This window comes from Phascolarctos cinereus, unplaced genomic scaffold, assembly GCF_003287225.1.
Source record: "Phascolarctos cinereus isolate Bilbo 61053 unplaced genomic scaffold, phaCin_HiC Scaffold_726;HRSCAF=1367, whole genome shotgun sequence".
In the NCBI taxonomy this organism is placed as follows: domain Eukaryota; kingdom Metazoa; phylum Chordata; class Mammalia; order Diprotodontia; family Phascolarctidae; genus Phascolarctos; species Phascolarctos cinereus.
The window spans coordinates 96545360-96560561 of record NW_027556098.1 but is presented as its reverse complement, the minus strand read 5'-3'; the positions used below and the strand labels follow the sequence as shown (position 1 = coordinate 96560561).

Below are 15202 nucleotides of genomic sequence, written 5' to 3'. Positions count from 1 at the left end.
GTGATTTCTTGGGAAATCCTTATTTTTGGGTATGTCTAGTTTCTCCATAAGCATATTTTTAAACCAAATGAAAAGGGCACAAAGACTCAGAATAAATGCATCTTATATACTTGTGGCATGGCATACTACGTAAAGAGACAGCCTTAAAATCAGAAAGATCTGAGTCTAAGGTCCTGCTTCTGAATGCCATATACTGGCTATGTGACCCTGGGCACATAAGCACTCAGTACCCTAGGCAATACACTAAGACCATAAGTTGCATTAATAAAAGGGGTTTCTTCACCTTGGAGTTTCCTATACCAATGAAGTCATATGTCTAGTCCCTATTCCTAGATACTTGTAATGAATTTGTTTCAGTAACTGCAATTACTGAATTCCCCCAATGTGACAGAAGAATTCAAAAATTTGCTAAGACTTGGCATCTGTTTCATATTTGGGATTCATTCCCTACAAATATAAAGAATGATTGATTGATTTAGCATGAATTATAATTTCATAAAAAATATCTTTTTTGCCCAGTTGCTATTCCAAGACAAGGCATTACAAAAGCAAATTAGCCTCTTTATCACACCACTGAAAGATATAACTCAGGGTTCATTTTGTTGTGAAAAAGATTTGATACTGATGGTTGAGATAATGCAGTTTCTGGATTTTGGGGGGGCTACTTGGTATTTATTTAATGTTAACTTTAAATATTATCTAGCATGTATCTGCATATAGACAGTGTCCCAAAAGTCTTAGTATAGCTTTATGCTTTTAAAGCTTAAAACTGCAATAAGACTTTTGGGGATACCTTATATTTGGTGGTAAAGTTATTCAGCCACAGCAAATGGTACTATTTCTACAAATAATAACACACATAAGTGTGTATGTATGTGTAGATATATGTATGTATATGCATATACAGTCATCTATATGTGTGTATATACACACACTATATATATGATATCTATATCTCCTACTTTTTCCTTACAACAATCCTGGGAGGTAGGCAGTGCAACTTGTGAGAAAACTGAGGTTTATTGATGGTAACTGCCTTGCCTAAGAGTAAAGAAAAGAATTGTGAATTCATGATAATCCACTTTCCGGAAAGTCATTCCAAATGACAGTCTATGTATTCAATGAGGAGAAGGAAGCCAATAACATTCTCTTCTAAGTTCTACAGTCTTTCCCAAAGGGTCATTTTACTTATACAATAGCAGTCATAAAGATGGGGCTCAGAAGTGAGGTGTCAGAGAGATATGGCAGCATGATTGGCTAGACTTGGAGTTGGAAGGTCTAGTCGGAGGTGGGGAACTTGTGGCCTTGAGGTCACATGTGGCCCTCTAGGAACTCACGTGTGGCCTTTTGATTGAATCCAAACTTACAGAACAAATTCCCTTAATAAAAGGATTTGTTCCATAAAACTTAGACTCAGTCAAAAGGTCACACCCAAAGACCTGAGGAACCATTTGAGGCCTGGAGGCCACAGGTTCCCTACCCCTGGTCTAGATTCAAATTCTGACTCTGAGACTCACTACCCTACCCAAGCAACCTTAGGAAAGTTATTTAAAGCCTTGGTTCTTTCCTTTGTAAAATGAAGGGACTGGGCTAGATGATTTCTGAGATTCCTTTCGAAATCCTATCCTCCTACTTTCTATTTTGCATCTCTCCTATAATCTTCTTATTCTGGTAAAAAGGAAAATATTCTTCTCTGTCAGCCTGGAATCAAAGAATCTTAGTATATGTCAACCTTTTGGCTTTAGCTTCCTCATCTGTAAAATGGGGATAATTATAGCAACTACTCAGACAAATGAGGAAGGTTGTTATGAGGTTCAAATAACATAACCTGTGTAAAACACGAATGCTAATTATCCAATCTCTTGGGAAAAACAAGAAAATTATGTGCCTGGCACTGTGCTAAACACTTTATAAATATTATCTCATCTGATCCTCATGACAACCCTAGGAATTAGGTGCTATTATTATCCCCATTTTTATATTTGAAGAAATTAAGGCATACAGAGGTTAAGTGACTTAACCAAGGTCACACAGCTAGGAAGTATCTAAAGATAGACTAGAACACAGGTCTTCCTGATTTGAATCCAAACTCTCTCCACTCTGCTTTCTAATACCTGTAGCAGAAAAATACTATAGCCTAGATCTGAATCCCACCTTTGCAAGTATTATCTGTGCAACCACTGACAAGTCACTTAGTATCTCTAGGTCTCTGTTATTGATAAAATGAAGATGAAAAAGTAGATAATATCTGATATTTGTTGCTCTTAAAAACTGTTAACTCTTGTGGGGGGAATAGCCATATCATGAACAAGAGAAACGTGACGCCTGCTCAGCCCACACCGCTATGGCCACAACACCTTTTGGCCCACAACCTCCACAAAAGTTATTCAGTAAGGCATGACATATGTCCGCACTCCTAATGCATTCAGTACGTAATGTCTGAGAGTAGTTTAAATAAGATTTCCTATGTCATGTTGACAAATCATTATGTCAAAAAAAAAAACCACTTTAAAAGTGGAACTGACCTAGGCTTTTGTATTAACACTACAACCAGAAACTGTGCAAATGACCTATTCCTCTGCCCTCATGCTGGATATGCATAAACCAGTTCAGAAAATGAGAAACTATCCTATTCTTTAAAACTTCCTGAGAAAGAGATTGTACAACCTCCCTCTTCCAATGTTTAACAGACTTCACCACCAGAAATTTTTTTCCTTATGTGTACCCTTAACTTACGTGTACTAGGGTACATATAATCTAATTGCTGAAAACAGCCTATCATTGCTACTGTTGAGAATTGATGAGTATGTTTAAGAAGGGTTGGTTTTTTTTAAATAATTAAACTTTTCATTAACTTTCAGATTAAAAGCTATTTGGAAACTCACCTCTGCCAGTTGGAAGAGTGCTGACTTCCCACAGCGTTTCACAGGCTCAGGACTACCCAACTGTGAAGTATTTGAAGAGATCTACATTGAAAACAATTCACATAAAGAATGTTACAACACTAAATGTGGCCGTCTGCTCACAAATACTCAACTTTCACTGAGTCTCTAAAATAGTATTTGCTATTCCCAAGCCCCCAAAGCTTTCTAATATACCTACCTTACCCGTTTGAATTTATAGAGGTTACATAGGGGTGGGGAGGGTGGACAGAGGGAAGCATTTATTGTGCTGCCTGCTAGCCAAGCACTGTGCTAAGCTGGAGAGAGACTTACAAAAATCATTTTCTGCCCTCAAGGAGTTTGCATTACAATGGGAAAGAAAAATTTCATCCAGAAACAATGATTGAATTGACAAGTTGATTTGATTATGGTTCCTAGTTCTAGAACAGGGAGGGCTAAACGAGGAAGAAGTAGCCAGTGAGGAAGGTGAAAGTAAATAAAGCATAGATAAAGTTTTATAATAGTCCAGGAGAAGGAGAAACCAATCAGGGGAACTGATTCTAATAAGCAGAATCTTTAGTTGTTATTACTGTAAATCTCAATAATCACAATATGTAGTTTACACATGGGTTAGGTGTCTATTTTTAAGGTGATATTTTCTTGGCTGTCATTTGAGTGCAGCATGAGAAAATATCCCCCTTTTTGGTTTTTAATTGACTTACAAGCTGAACAGGAAAAGCACTGATTGCACCACAACAAAAATCCACAGAATCACTTTCATTTGGGCAAACACAAATAAAAATTAGTCTCCTTAGAACTCCATGGAAAACAAAATCAAATCATAAAAATTAACAGACTGTTCTACATACGAGGTGAAGAGTGTTGTGAAACAAAGAAATATTTAAGATGCAAAGATGTGGTCCCTAATCTCATCAACTCTACAAACTAGCCAAAGGGACAGGGCACATTTTACTAAAAGACAATCTATAATGCAAGTAGCATGTGTTAAAAATGGAAAACAAATGGTACAATAACTGCTTAAGTCCAGTGAAAAGATTTCACTTACTGTGTGTGTGTAACTTTTTCTAGAAATATCTTACAGCTAACTGATTCAGTGGATAGAGTACTAAGTCAGGAAGACCAGGACCTGAATTCAAATCATATCTGGGACACTTACTAGCAAGTCACTTAACCTCTGCCTACTTCAGGTTCCTCATCTGTAAAATGGGGATAATAATAATAGCACCTATCTCTCAGGATTGCTACCAACATTATCCTCACTTATTAATGTTAACTCTGTCTTCTTCTAGTCAACCATAACCTAGTGTACTTCCTGTACATTGAAGATCAAGTCAGTTAATATCCATTTATCCCGAAATATCAGGAAATGAGATGTTCCATCTAAGATGACCTTTCACATTGGCTGTTTTGGTAGAATTGAAATGGTAGAGTAACTGATTTACAAAGTTAATGACTAATTGCTCAGCTAGACAGAATGGTGACATGGTGTAGACCCAAGAGCTGGCTTCAGAGTCAGGCAACTCTCTAGGACTATAAGTGGCAGAGAAGGTGCTGATCTGTATTGATAGACTGAGTTACTTCATCAGAAGTTCCCTATACTGATAAAATCACTGGTCCAGTAAAAAATAAATTTGTTAACATAAAGAAGGTAGGCCCTTCCCTACATTATAGCATAGCTATTTGAGGGCAGGTACCATAACTTATTTATCATTGCAAGCCCAGCTTGGCTTATTTTGTACATAGCAGTCATGTAATTATAGTTATTGAATTTTATTGAATTCTGTACCATTAAATAGAAAAGCATTTTAAATGGAACACATGCTAGCTCTTTCACACATTCATTCAGTAATTCTAGTAGACTATGTCATTGACGAGGTACATCCCCAGATTAACATAACACAATGGATTGGTCTGTCACTCTTAATCCTATCAGACTTTTCAGTACAACAATTAACTTGAAAAAATGCCTCTGCTATTCACATTACTAAGAAATTCTCAATTATTCTCAAACATGTCTCAAAGATGATGATTTACAATGATAAAGCCAAAAAAAAATCAGCAAATAATCCAGATAACTCAAGCCAAACCCAAATGGAAATGAAAGAAAAGGGAGAAAGCTGGCTCTATGTAACTTTCAAACTAGATACCATAAAGATCAGTGGAGAGGATTAGTAATTCATGGGAGACAATAATCAAGAAGGAACTAGGAACAGATTCCATGACCTCAGGTATCTATATGTAATTGAATGAGGTATGGGTAATAAATAAAGTGCATTAGATATACTATTCCTGAGGCGAAAATGACTTCACAGGTATAATTGAGGCTTGGCAAAATAGAACTCAGACAATATGTCATAGCATCTGGAGTACAGAATTTGATACCATGAGACCTATGTTTGAATCCTGCCTCAGATTACTGGCTGTGTGACGCCAAGTCAATCAATTAATCACTCAGCTTCCTCATCTAATACAACTTTTTCACTTTACAGAGAAACCTGAAACCTGGAGACTTGTGCTACCCATTTCAAAAGGTTGCTGTGATCTATCCCTTCCATCAGACTTAGAACCCTCAAGCTAAAGCAGCAGTTCTGTTCAGACCTGTAAATAGGGAGGTTGAAAGGAAGGAGGTCCAGCTGAGGTGGGCAAAGAGTTGGCAGCCTCTGTTATGCCTCTCCATCATTCCTTCTTTCCTATTTTCACCATAGTTAAATAAAAATAAATTCCTCAAAAAAAATGGCTGTGAGGGCAAACTTCAAAATTCTATTTAGATGTGAGATGTTAGCAAATAATATCCACAGAAGGATCTACTCTACTCAGTAAGAGTGGACTAGGCAGAAGGCAGCAGATTAGCATATTAAGAATGTATATTCACTTCAGGAAATCCAGGAAGAGTACATATAAAGGCACCCTAAAGAATATTTGGGCCATGGGCAGTAGAAGGAAATGACAGAAAAAATACTGCAGTAAGGACAAAACAAAGACCAACTTGTCCAAAAGGAGATATAAGTTGGTAAAAACAAATCATGAACCTGGCAAAGAGGCATAATATAGTGTGACAGGAAACTACAGTTGTATAGACATCTGATAGAACTCACTATTTCCAGAAATAAATTCTTGACTTGCTTTAATGGTAATTTCATTCATTCATTCATTTATTCACAGATGAAACAGAGAGGAAGTTATTTCCCACCTGATTCTGACCATTAAGAAGAAATCAGTAAATAATGGGGGGGAAAGGGAGTAGGAAAGAAGGCATGCAGTATCACATTTCAAACTACAAAACAGAAATCATCAAAATTATTTGACACTGGTTAATAAACAGAGAAGAGCAGGTAGGTGGTACAGTGGATAGACTGCTGGGACTGGAGTCAGGAAAAATCATCTTCCTGATTTCAAATCCAGCTTCAGAAGCTTGTTAGCCGTGTGATCCCAGGCAAGTCCCTCAACCTTGTTTGCTTCAGTTTCCCCATCTGTAAAATGAGCTGGAGAAGAAAATGGTAAAACCCTCCAGTACCTTTGCCAAGAAAACCTCAGATGGCATCACAAAGAGTCAGACATTACCAAACAACAACAAAAAGAAATAGAAAGGTCAATCAGTAGAAGAAAACAGGTACACAACAATAAAGAAGCTAATTAACCTAATAGCCCGGTGTTTGATAAATCCAGCTACTGGGGTAAGAATTCACTATTCAACAAAAAGTACTAGGAAAACTGGAAAGCAATCCGGCAGAAATTAGATATAGAACAACATCTCACATCAAATATGAAGATAAGCTCCAAACTGAAGAATAACCTAGACATTAAAGATGACATAAATAAATTAAAGGAGAATGGAAGAAAGTACCTTTCGGATCTATGTACAGGAAAGAGTTCATGAGCAAACAGGGGATAGAGAGGATCACAGAAGATGAAATGGTCAAATTTGATTACATATAATTAAAAAACTTTTGCACAAATAATATCAATGCATCTAAGATTAGAAATGAAACCAGTGATGGGGGGGGTTATTGGGGATTTTTGCACTAAGTTCTTCTAATAAAGGTTTCGTTTCTAAGAAATATAGGGAACTGATTCAAATATATAGGAACAAGAGCCATTATTCAGTTGATCAATAGTCAAAGGCCATGAACCGATCATTTTTAGAGAAAGAAATCCAAACTATCAACATCCATATGAAAAAGTGCTGAAAATCATTAATAACTAGAAAATATAAATTAAAGATACTCTGAAGTTCTACCTCAATCCATCAGACTGGCAAAGTTCACAAAAAAGGAAAGTGACAAATGCTGGAGATGCTGTAGGAAAAACAGTAGTGAACTGCTGAAGGGGTTGTGAATTGATCAAATCATTGTGGAAAGAAATATGGAACTATGCCCAAAATTGTGCCTACCCTTTGACCCAGCAATAATACTACTAGGTCTATATCTCAAGCATATCCAAGAAAGAAGAGAAAGGCCCACATGTACAAAAATATTTACAGCAACTCTATTTGTAGCAGCAAATAACTGAAACCCAAGACGGTGCCCACCAACTGGGGAATGGCTGGACAAACTGAGGAACACGAATATAATTGAATACTACTGTGTTATTGAAAATAATGAAGTGGACAGTTTCAGAAAAACCTGGAAAGACTAGTATGAATTGATATTGAGTGAAGTAAGCTGAATGAGGACAATTAATACAATAATAATACTGTAAAAACAGTTCTGAAAGCCATTAAGAGCCCTCATCCACATAATGACCAACCATGATTTCAAGACTTGACGAGGAAGTATGTGACCCACCTCCTGACAGAGAGTTGATGAACTCAGGGTTCAGAATGAGACTTTTTTTTTATTAGGGCTAATGTTGTAATTTGTTTTACTTGAATATGCATAAATTTACAAGGGTTTTTTTCTTTCTTTCCTTTAATGCTGTGGTAGGGAGACAGAAAATAAATTTTTGTTACTAAAAAAAATAAGATTTAATTAAAAAACAGCCAAAAGGATAATTTAGTCATGAAAGTAGAAATGATGGGAAATTTGGGGGGGGGGAGTGACCACCTTATATTTTAGTTTAAGACAGTTAAAATGGACAGTTTGACCTCTATATTAGATTTTGGAAGAATAGATTTCCAAGAGTTTAGAGAAAGGATAGGTAGTTTTATCTTAAAATTCTACTTGAGGAAGTTGGTCCAAGAGGGATGGGAAGCCTTCAAGAATCAAATTCTGAAGCTAAAAACAGTAATTATTCCAAAGAGGAATAAAAACCAGAGCTATTCCAAGACTTTGAGTGAAGACACAGACAGCTCAATGACCAAACAGATTTTTAAAAGACATGTAAAGAAGTTGGAAATAAGGATATATGAAGGAAGATGAATATAAGCATCACATAGCCCTTAAAGAACGTAAGGAGTCATAAAGCTCAGAAAGAATAGAAGTTGTTGACAAATGCTAAGGACAACACTCTTCTTTTTAATGATATGCTGGAGGCAAAGAGAAGATTAAAGAAGGGATAAAACTGATATGCATATTTTCTCCTCCATAAGAATATGAGTTTATTAAGGGTAAGGGTCATTTCATTTTTTTTTTTTATCCCTACTACCTAGTACAGTGCCTGGCATACAGGAAGTACTTAGTAAATGTTTAAGGACTGATTGGTTGTCTACCATAGCTAATGTTACATCACTTTTTAAAAAAGAATAAACATTAGTAGCGTCTTCAAACTGAGGAGTTTGACTTTGAATAATAGAAAAATTACTGAAAGAACTACTGAAGGGATAGCTTATGGACATTTTAAAAATGATAACTAAGGGCCAGCATGGCTTAATTAGGAACAGATTCATGATGAACTAATATTATTTCTTTTGTTTTCACAGTTACTAGATTGACAGGTCAGCCAATGATTTAACAAATTCTCCCCCACTGATGATTTTAAACAAAATGAGATATTAGGTGATTGGAACTGGCTGAATCAACAGACCCAAAGAGTAATCATTAATATTAATTTGGAGGGATAGCTTAGTTGGAGTCCTCAAGGGTTCTACATTTGGGATTTGGCCATTTAGCATATTTATCAGTGACTCGGATAGAAGCACAGATGGTATGCTTGTCAAACTTGGAGTATTACACACTCGTCAACTGTTATCAATTCTGCCTTCACAGCATCTTTGGCATATCTCCATTCCACTCAAGGTACTTCTTCCTATGCTAGTCCAGATACCCAATATCTCTTGCTTGGACTATCATAGTAGACTCTTAATTAGTGTCCCTGCCTCACGTCTTTCTTATTTCCAATCTATCACCCACACAGCTGCCAAATGAGTGACCAGAGCAACTCCAGTAGACTTTCTACTTAAGTCATAGAGGAGTTACGATCTGACTACACACTAATGAAATCATGTGCCATATAAATATGGAGGGACTATAGAGATGGGGTACCTGTTGCCTCAAGGCCACATGTGGCCTTCTAGGTCCTCGGGTGCAGCTTTTTGACTGAGTCCAAGTTTTACAGAACAAATCCTTTTATTAAGAGGACTCGTTCTGTGAAGTTTGGATTCAGTCAAAGGGCTGCACTTGAGGACCTAAAGGGCCACATGTTGCCTCAAGGCTGCCAGTTCCTCACCTGGACTAGAATAAGCATAGGCTGTGGTAATATGTTCTCTGGTCTTTTGCAGCTCTGAGGTTCTCTTACCTTGGAGGGAAAAAGTTTTCTGTTCTAAATTATTCATATTGACTATCTTATCTACCTTGAAATGCATCTGAGAAGTATTAAACATATGAATCTGTTTTGTGTAGATAAAGCTTAAGTTAATTGTAAATGAATACACAGCAGAGAAGACCACAGGCTGATCAGGGTCTTTCAATAAACTAAAACATGGAAATTCAGCATCTGGTTATATTTTGGAATACAATCTTAGCATCTGTGTTAAATAAATGAACAGATCTCTCCTTAGAAGTGACTGATTAACTTATTTAGGTGTGAAAAATAAAGGTTACAGATAGAAAACTCATTTTGATTAATTACAAGGGTCATAATATAGGTACATAGGAAGACCAGAACTAATAATGGCCTAAATTCAGGCTATATGGGTTACTGATTAGAAAAATATCATAAGAAAATTATAATGGTGCTAGGGTTTTCATTAGATTTTCTACTTATATTTTACTTGTAAAATGCATACATTTTGACCTCTAAATGTTAATTTTTATCCCAAAAATCTTCAAGGTAAAGTCTCCTTTATTTGGATTGATGGCTGGTGAATCTGAAATGAGAATACACCAATGGGCTTTTCATCAACTGCAGTTAAGAAAACAAATACCATTCTTTAACATGTTTGTTAACGTGTCTTACTGTTAAACAAAAATACTTTCCAACTCTAACAAATGTCCATTTGATAGCAAAAGACAACTCTTGGGGTAAACAATGTTCACAATAAATTATAGCACTCCTGGAAAAGAATATTCCTTTGCATACCTACTCCATTTGATTGTTTCCCATAGCGATGGCAAAAGAGAAAGAGCCTAAGAGGGCCATCCAGTCAGAATGAAAAGTCATAGGGGATAGTCTCCAGGAATCTTTCCTGCTGTTTAAATTATATTACAGATATATGGGGAACTAAATAATTGATTCTGCTTGATCTTATTATTGGAGACCTATCAGAGAATAAATATAATGTATGAATTGTTTTTTTCCTATTCTATAACATTTTATGTCCCTTAATTCCCAGTTACATACTATCATAGTGAGAAATTTACAATATACTGTGATAAAGGGATTTTTAGATGAAATGTCCCACTGGGGGGTTCTCTAACTCCCCCTCCTCTACCCCCTATCAGGCTCTGGAAACACTAGGAAGTACACATCTAGTTAATATCTAATTATCATAATTTTGTGCCTATAAAGTACACATGACAGAAGGAAAAAAGAAACCAAAATTTTTAGAGCCTGGGTGTTATATCTGGATGGGTGATTTATGTAGTAATTGAAAATGTTTTGGGGTATGAGCAAAGGCTATAATTACAGCAATTCTATGCCAATTTAGAAGGTGCTCGTTATATGAAAGGTAACGGTTACACATTCTCATAGAAGGTTTTTTAAAGACAGTTTAATTGGTGCACATATAGTCAGGTCTTGATTAACTGTGTGTTGAACAATGCAAGCCCTGGATGAAATTATTATGTGGTTTTCCCTTCCTCTTTCCCCACATCTCCATTTTCCAATCTTCACTCCCTTCTTTCAGCACCCTATCTCTTATAAGTCAATGAGTGCTTTTACATCATCCTAATTCTTTCTATTATAACAGAAAGGGTATGAAAAATTCTATCTCACTGGAGCAGAGGTTCTTAATCTCTTCGTGTGTCATGGACACCCCTTTGGTAGTCTGATGAATTCTATGGACTTCTCAGAATAATATTTTTAAATTCATAAAAATAAAGATTATTAAAATACAATTATAAAAATATTCATTCATTTATTTTTGTTAGAGAATATGATGTTTATTCACATAAGACTTCAGGAAACTTAAAAGAACAATTTGGCCGCTGACATATAATGGCATTATTTCATTGCTTTTCAGATCATATATCTCTCTGATGACTTCTTTTATGCCGAGTCTCCTGGGCAATTCTCATTTTGTGCAATCGAGACATTTAAAAAACAAGTGGACCTGAGGTTAAGAACCCCCATTTTAGCTATCAAAGGCATTAGTGGTTTAACATGTTCTGCATCTATGGGTAGTATGTTTAAAAGCAACAACCATAATGGGCAGTGCTTAATTCAAAAGAATAATCTTTTATAAGTGAAAGTTCAGGTAGCATGGCTGGTAAGTAGGGTATATATTATGGGCCATGGAGAAATTCTCCTGGGAGCATAAAATCATAATTACATAACTCCCTAACCTGCTTATAAACACAGGCATGTAAAGCGTGTGTGTGTGTGTGTGTGTGTGTGTGTGTGTGTGTGTGTGTGTGTGTGTGTCTATGTGTGTCTGTGTTTTGGGGGTGGAAGGTGTAGGTACCTATTACCTCTTCACTGGAAGGGCCTACAGCAACGCTCTCACCCCAGTACAATGGAACACCAAACCCCCTCTCTATGTGCTATGTACTGTGTGAGCACGTGTGAGCACTAATTAAATTTTCTTCTAAAACCTTCCATGAGAATGTGTAACAGCTACCTTCTATGTAACTAACAGCTTCTATAGACACAGAATTGCTCTAATTATAGCCTTGTTCATACCCAAAAAAACCTTTTAAAATTCATAAATTGCCCATCTGGGATGCACACATTTTAAAAGTTATGCTTTACTTTGCTCACTCCTGGACTCAGTCAGTCAATAAACATTTATGAAGTGCTCACTATGTGCCAGGCTAAGTGCTGCAGATAAAAAGAAAAGCAAAAGACAGTTCCTGCTCTCAAGGAATCATAATCTAACGAGAGAGACAACATGAAAACAACTAAGTACAACCAAGACACACACAGGAAACTGGACATCATCAACAGAGTGAAGGCACTAGGATTAACAATGCTCAGGAAAGGCTTCCTGTAGAAGGCAGGATCTTAACAGTACTTGAAGTAAAGTAGGAAGCCAGGAGGTAGAGATGAAAAGAAAGAGCATTCCAGGCATGGGGAAACAACCAGCCAAAATGCCTACAGTCAGGAAATGGAGCGTCTTGTTTGAGGAACAGGAAGGAGGGCAGTAGCATGGGATTAAAGAGTATTTGCAGGGAGCAGGGGTCTGTAAGGATACTGGAAAGGTAGGGGAGAGAGGCAGGTTACAAAAGACTTTGAAGGCCAAACAGAAGATTTTACATTTGATCCTAGAGGTGATAGGGAGCCACTGGAGTTTACTGAGGAGGGAGGTGACACAGTTAGACCTGCACTTTAGGAAGATCACTGTCAGCTGAGTGGAGGATGGGCTGGAGTGGGAAGAGACTTATGGCAAGAAGATTGATCAGTAGCCTCTCTCGGTAGTGTAGATGGGAGGTGATCAGCCTCCACACTCTTGGAACTCTTCCTCCTCCCTCTCACCACTCTTGAGAAACCTCTACTCTGAAGCCCTGTTCTTCTGGTTGACTCCTTCCCCTGGGACCACCATTTTAAGAAGGATCCCAACAATGCTTCACCCCTCACCCCTGGACTTCCTCTCCAAAGACCTCCTCAACCCTAGGTCAGGTATCTTTTACCTCAATCCCCCTTTTCATCTCTTGTGTATTTTTCCTTCCCCTATAACAATGGAAGATGGTAGGGTCTGCCTTGTTATTCAGCTAGATCCTTCCTGTGGACGGTGGCTGAGCCTGGAGTCGGGAAAGTCTGAGTTGAAACCTCATCTCAGATACTTACTAGCTGTGTGGGCCTAGGCAGGTACTTTCACTCCTCCCAGTCTAAATTTTCCCATGTCTAAAATTAGGATATTAATAGCACCAATCTTCCTGGGCTATACAAGGGCCAAAGGATATACATATATACATATGTAAATACGTATATGTAAAATGCTTTGCAAACTTTAAACCTTGAATCTTTTTAAAATTTTTATTGGTTATTTTATTTATTTCTTTATATATTTTATATTTAAATATCTATTTATAAAATAGAAACACATACCATATAAATATAATACTAAACATAATACATGTAAATATACATTTATTAAAAAACTTTTAATATGTTTTTCATATATTTAATTAATATGATATAATAAATCATATATTTATATGTATCAGTAGTAGTCTGTAGTAGTAGCTGTTGTAGTCACAGTCATGGTAGTTGCAGTAGTATTTCCAGAGTTTAGTATAGTGCCTGGCACAAAGTACATGCTTAATAAATGCTCTGTCTATGCATGTGTGTGTGTATATATACACCTGTACCAACATATATGTGTGTATATATGTACATGTGTGTAAACATACATGTATGTATACACATATACATCCACACACACATCTAACTCTTACTGATTGGCCAAAGATCACAGAATCATAATATATCATGGCTCTTAGAACTCATCTAGTCAAATTCCTTCCTTTTAAAGATCAGGCTATCGGCTTTCTTCTTTAGACTCTAAACTAACTAGAGATTAAAGTGACTTACCCAAGTTCATAGAGGTCCCCTGACTCAATATCCCAGGAACTTTTCCTCTGCTACTTTTTAGCGATCATTTTGTGAATTATATAAAGCCTAAATTTTAGCTTAATGGACTACTCTGTTGCCATGCAACATATTTTGGATCATTTCCCCAACCTCCATTCACAGTGTGCTTAGGGAATATAAGCTAATTCTAATAGGAGGCTAAGCAAAAGTCAAGTAGAAAAGATATATGCTAGATATATGAAGAAATAGAAGAAAAATGAATTTTATGGTATCTAATTACAAATGAAAATTATTTTTTGTATTACCCACTGTTTTACAGTTTATCCACATCACCACTACCCTTTATTGACATGGATAACAAAAAGATGACTGTACTACTGGTAAGCAATGACTTTGCTATCAAGTGTTCAAATTAATCCTTTTATTTTAAGGTGCTCTATGTAGCTTCCTCAAATTGAGTTTAAGCAGAAGATACATCATCTGTCACTGTTTCACTGTGGAACTCTCTCCCAGGTAAAGAGAGAGATACTTTCTACTTTAGTAGAAATAGTTTAAGAAGAACTTGGCCAAAAATCATGAGTATAACTTGCTATGAAAGGTCCTATGTATGACCGGGGGTGAGGGGTTGGGGGGCAGATAAGACAAGGTGTTGTAGGGATAGAGAGGGAAACAATTAATAATTAGTTTATTAATGGACCAGTGATCCCCCCCCTTCTAAGACCCGCCGAACAACTGGTCTTGCAACACCAAGCTCACCTATGGAGCTTCACTAAAATAAGAGGTATTTTGGTATGAAGCTAATAATGAACCTGGTGGCATAGCAGATAGGGTGCCAGGCCTGGAGGGAGGAAGACTCATCTTCCCAAGTTCAAATCTGGCCTAAGACAGAGGCTGTGTGACCCTGGGCAGGTCACTTAACCCTGTTTGCCTCAGTTACATCACCTGTAAAATGAACTGGAGAAGGAAAAGGAAAACCACTCCAGTATCTTTGCCAAGAAAATCCCAAATGGGGTCATGAAGAGTTGGACACGATTGAACAAAACAATAAAGAACCCAATGGCGGTACTGTTTACATGGTATTTAATTTGTGCCTAAGTGGCATAATTGTTTCAAATTCAATTGAACCAGCTGCTGAATCCCAGGTAGCATCTAAAACTAAGATAAACACTTTGGAGTAGTTACAATGTGCTAAAGAGATCAGCTTTGTCAAAGACTAGCTACTACTTATCTTA

General features: G+C 36.8%; 1 protein-coding gene and 1 long non-coding RNA gene across 2 annotated transcripts in view; one reads left to right on the top strand and one right to left on the bottom strand.

Moving 5' to 3' along the window:
• LOC144454503 (uncharacterized) overlaps positions 1 to 6037 on the top strand; it is a 37321-nt gene extending 31284 nt beyond the window's left edge. Inside the window, exon 2 of the long non-coding RNA XR_013482939.1 lies at positions 2862 to 6037. This is a non-coding gene — a long non-coding RNA (uncharacterized LOC144454503). The remainder of the gene's footprint in view (positions 1 to 2861) is intronic.
• BBX (BBX high mobility group box domain containing) overlaps positions 1 to 15202 on the bottom strand; it is a 237844-nt gene that overhangs the window by 68509 nt on the left and 154133 nt on the right. Inside the window, 1 exon segment of the mRNA XM_078146685.1 lies at positions 2886 to 2966. Within this exon segment, the coding sequence (XP_078002811.1) occupies positions 2886 to 2966 (81 nt within the window).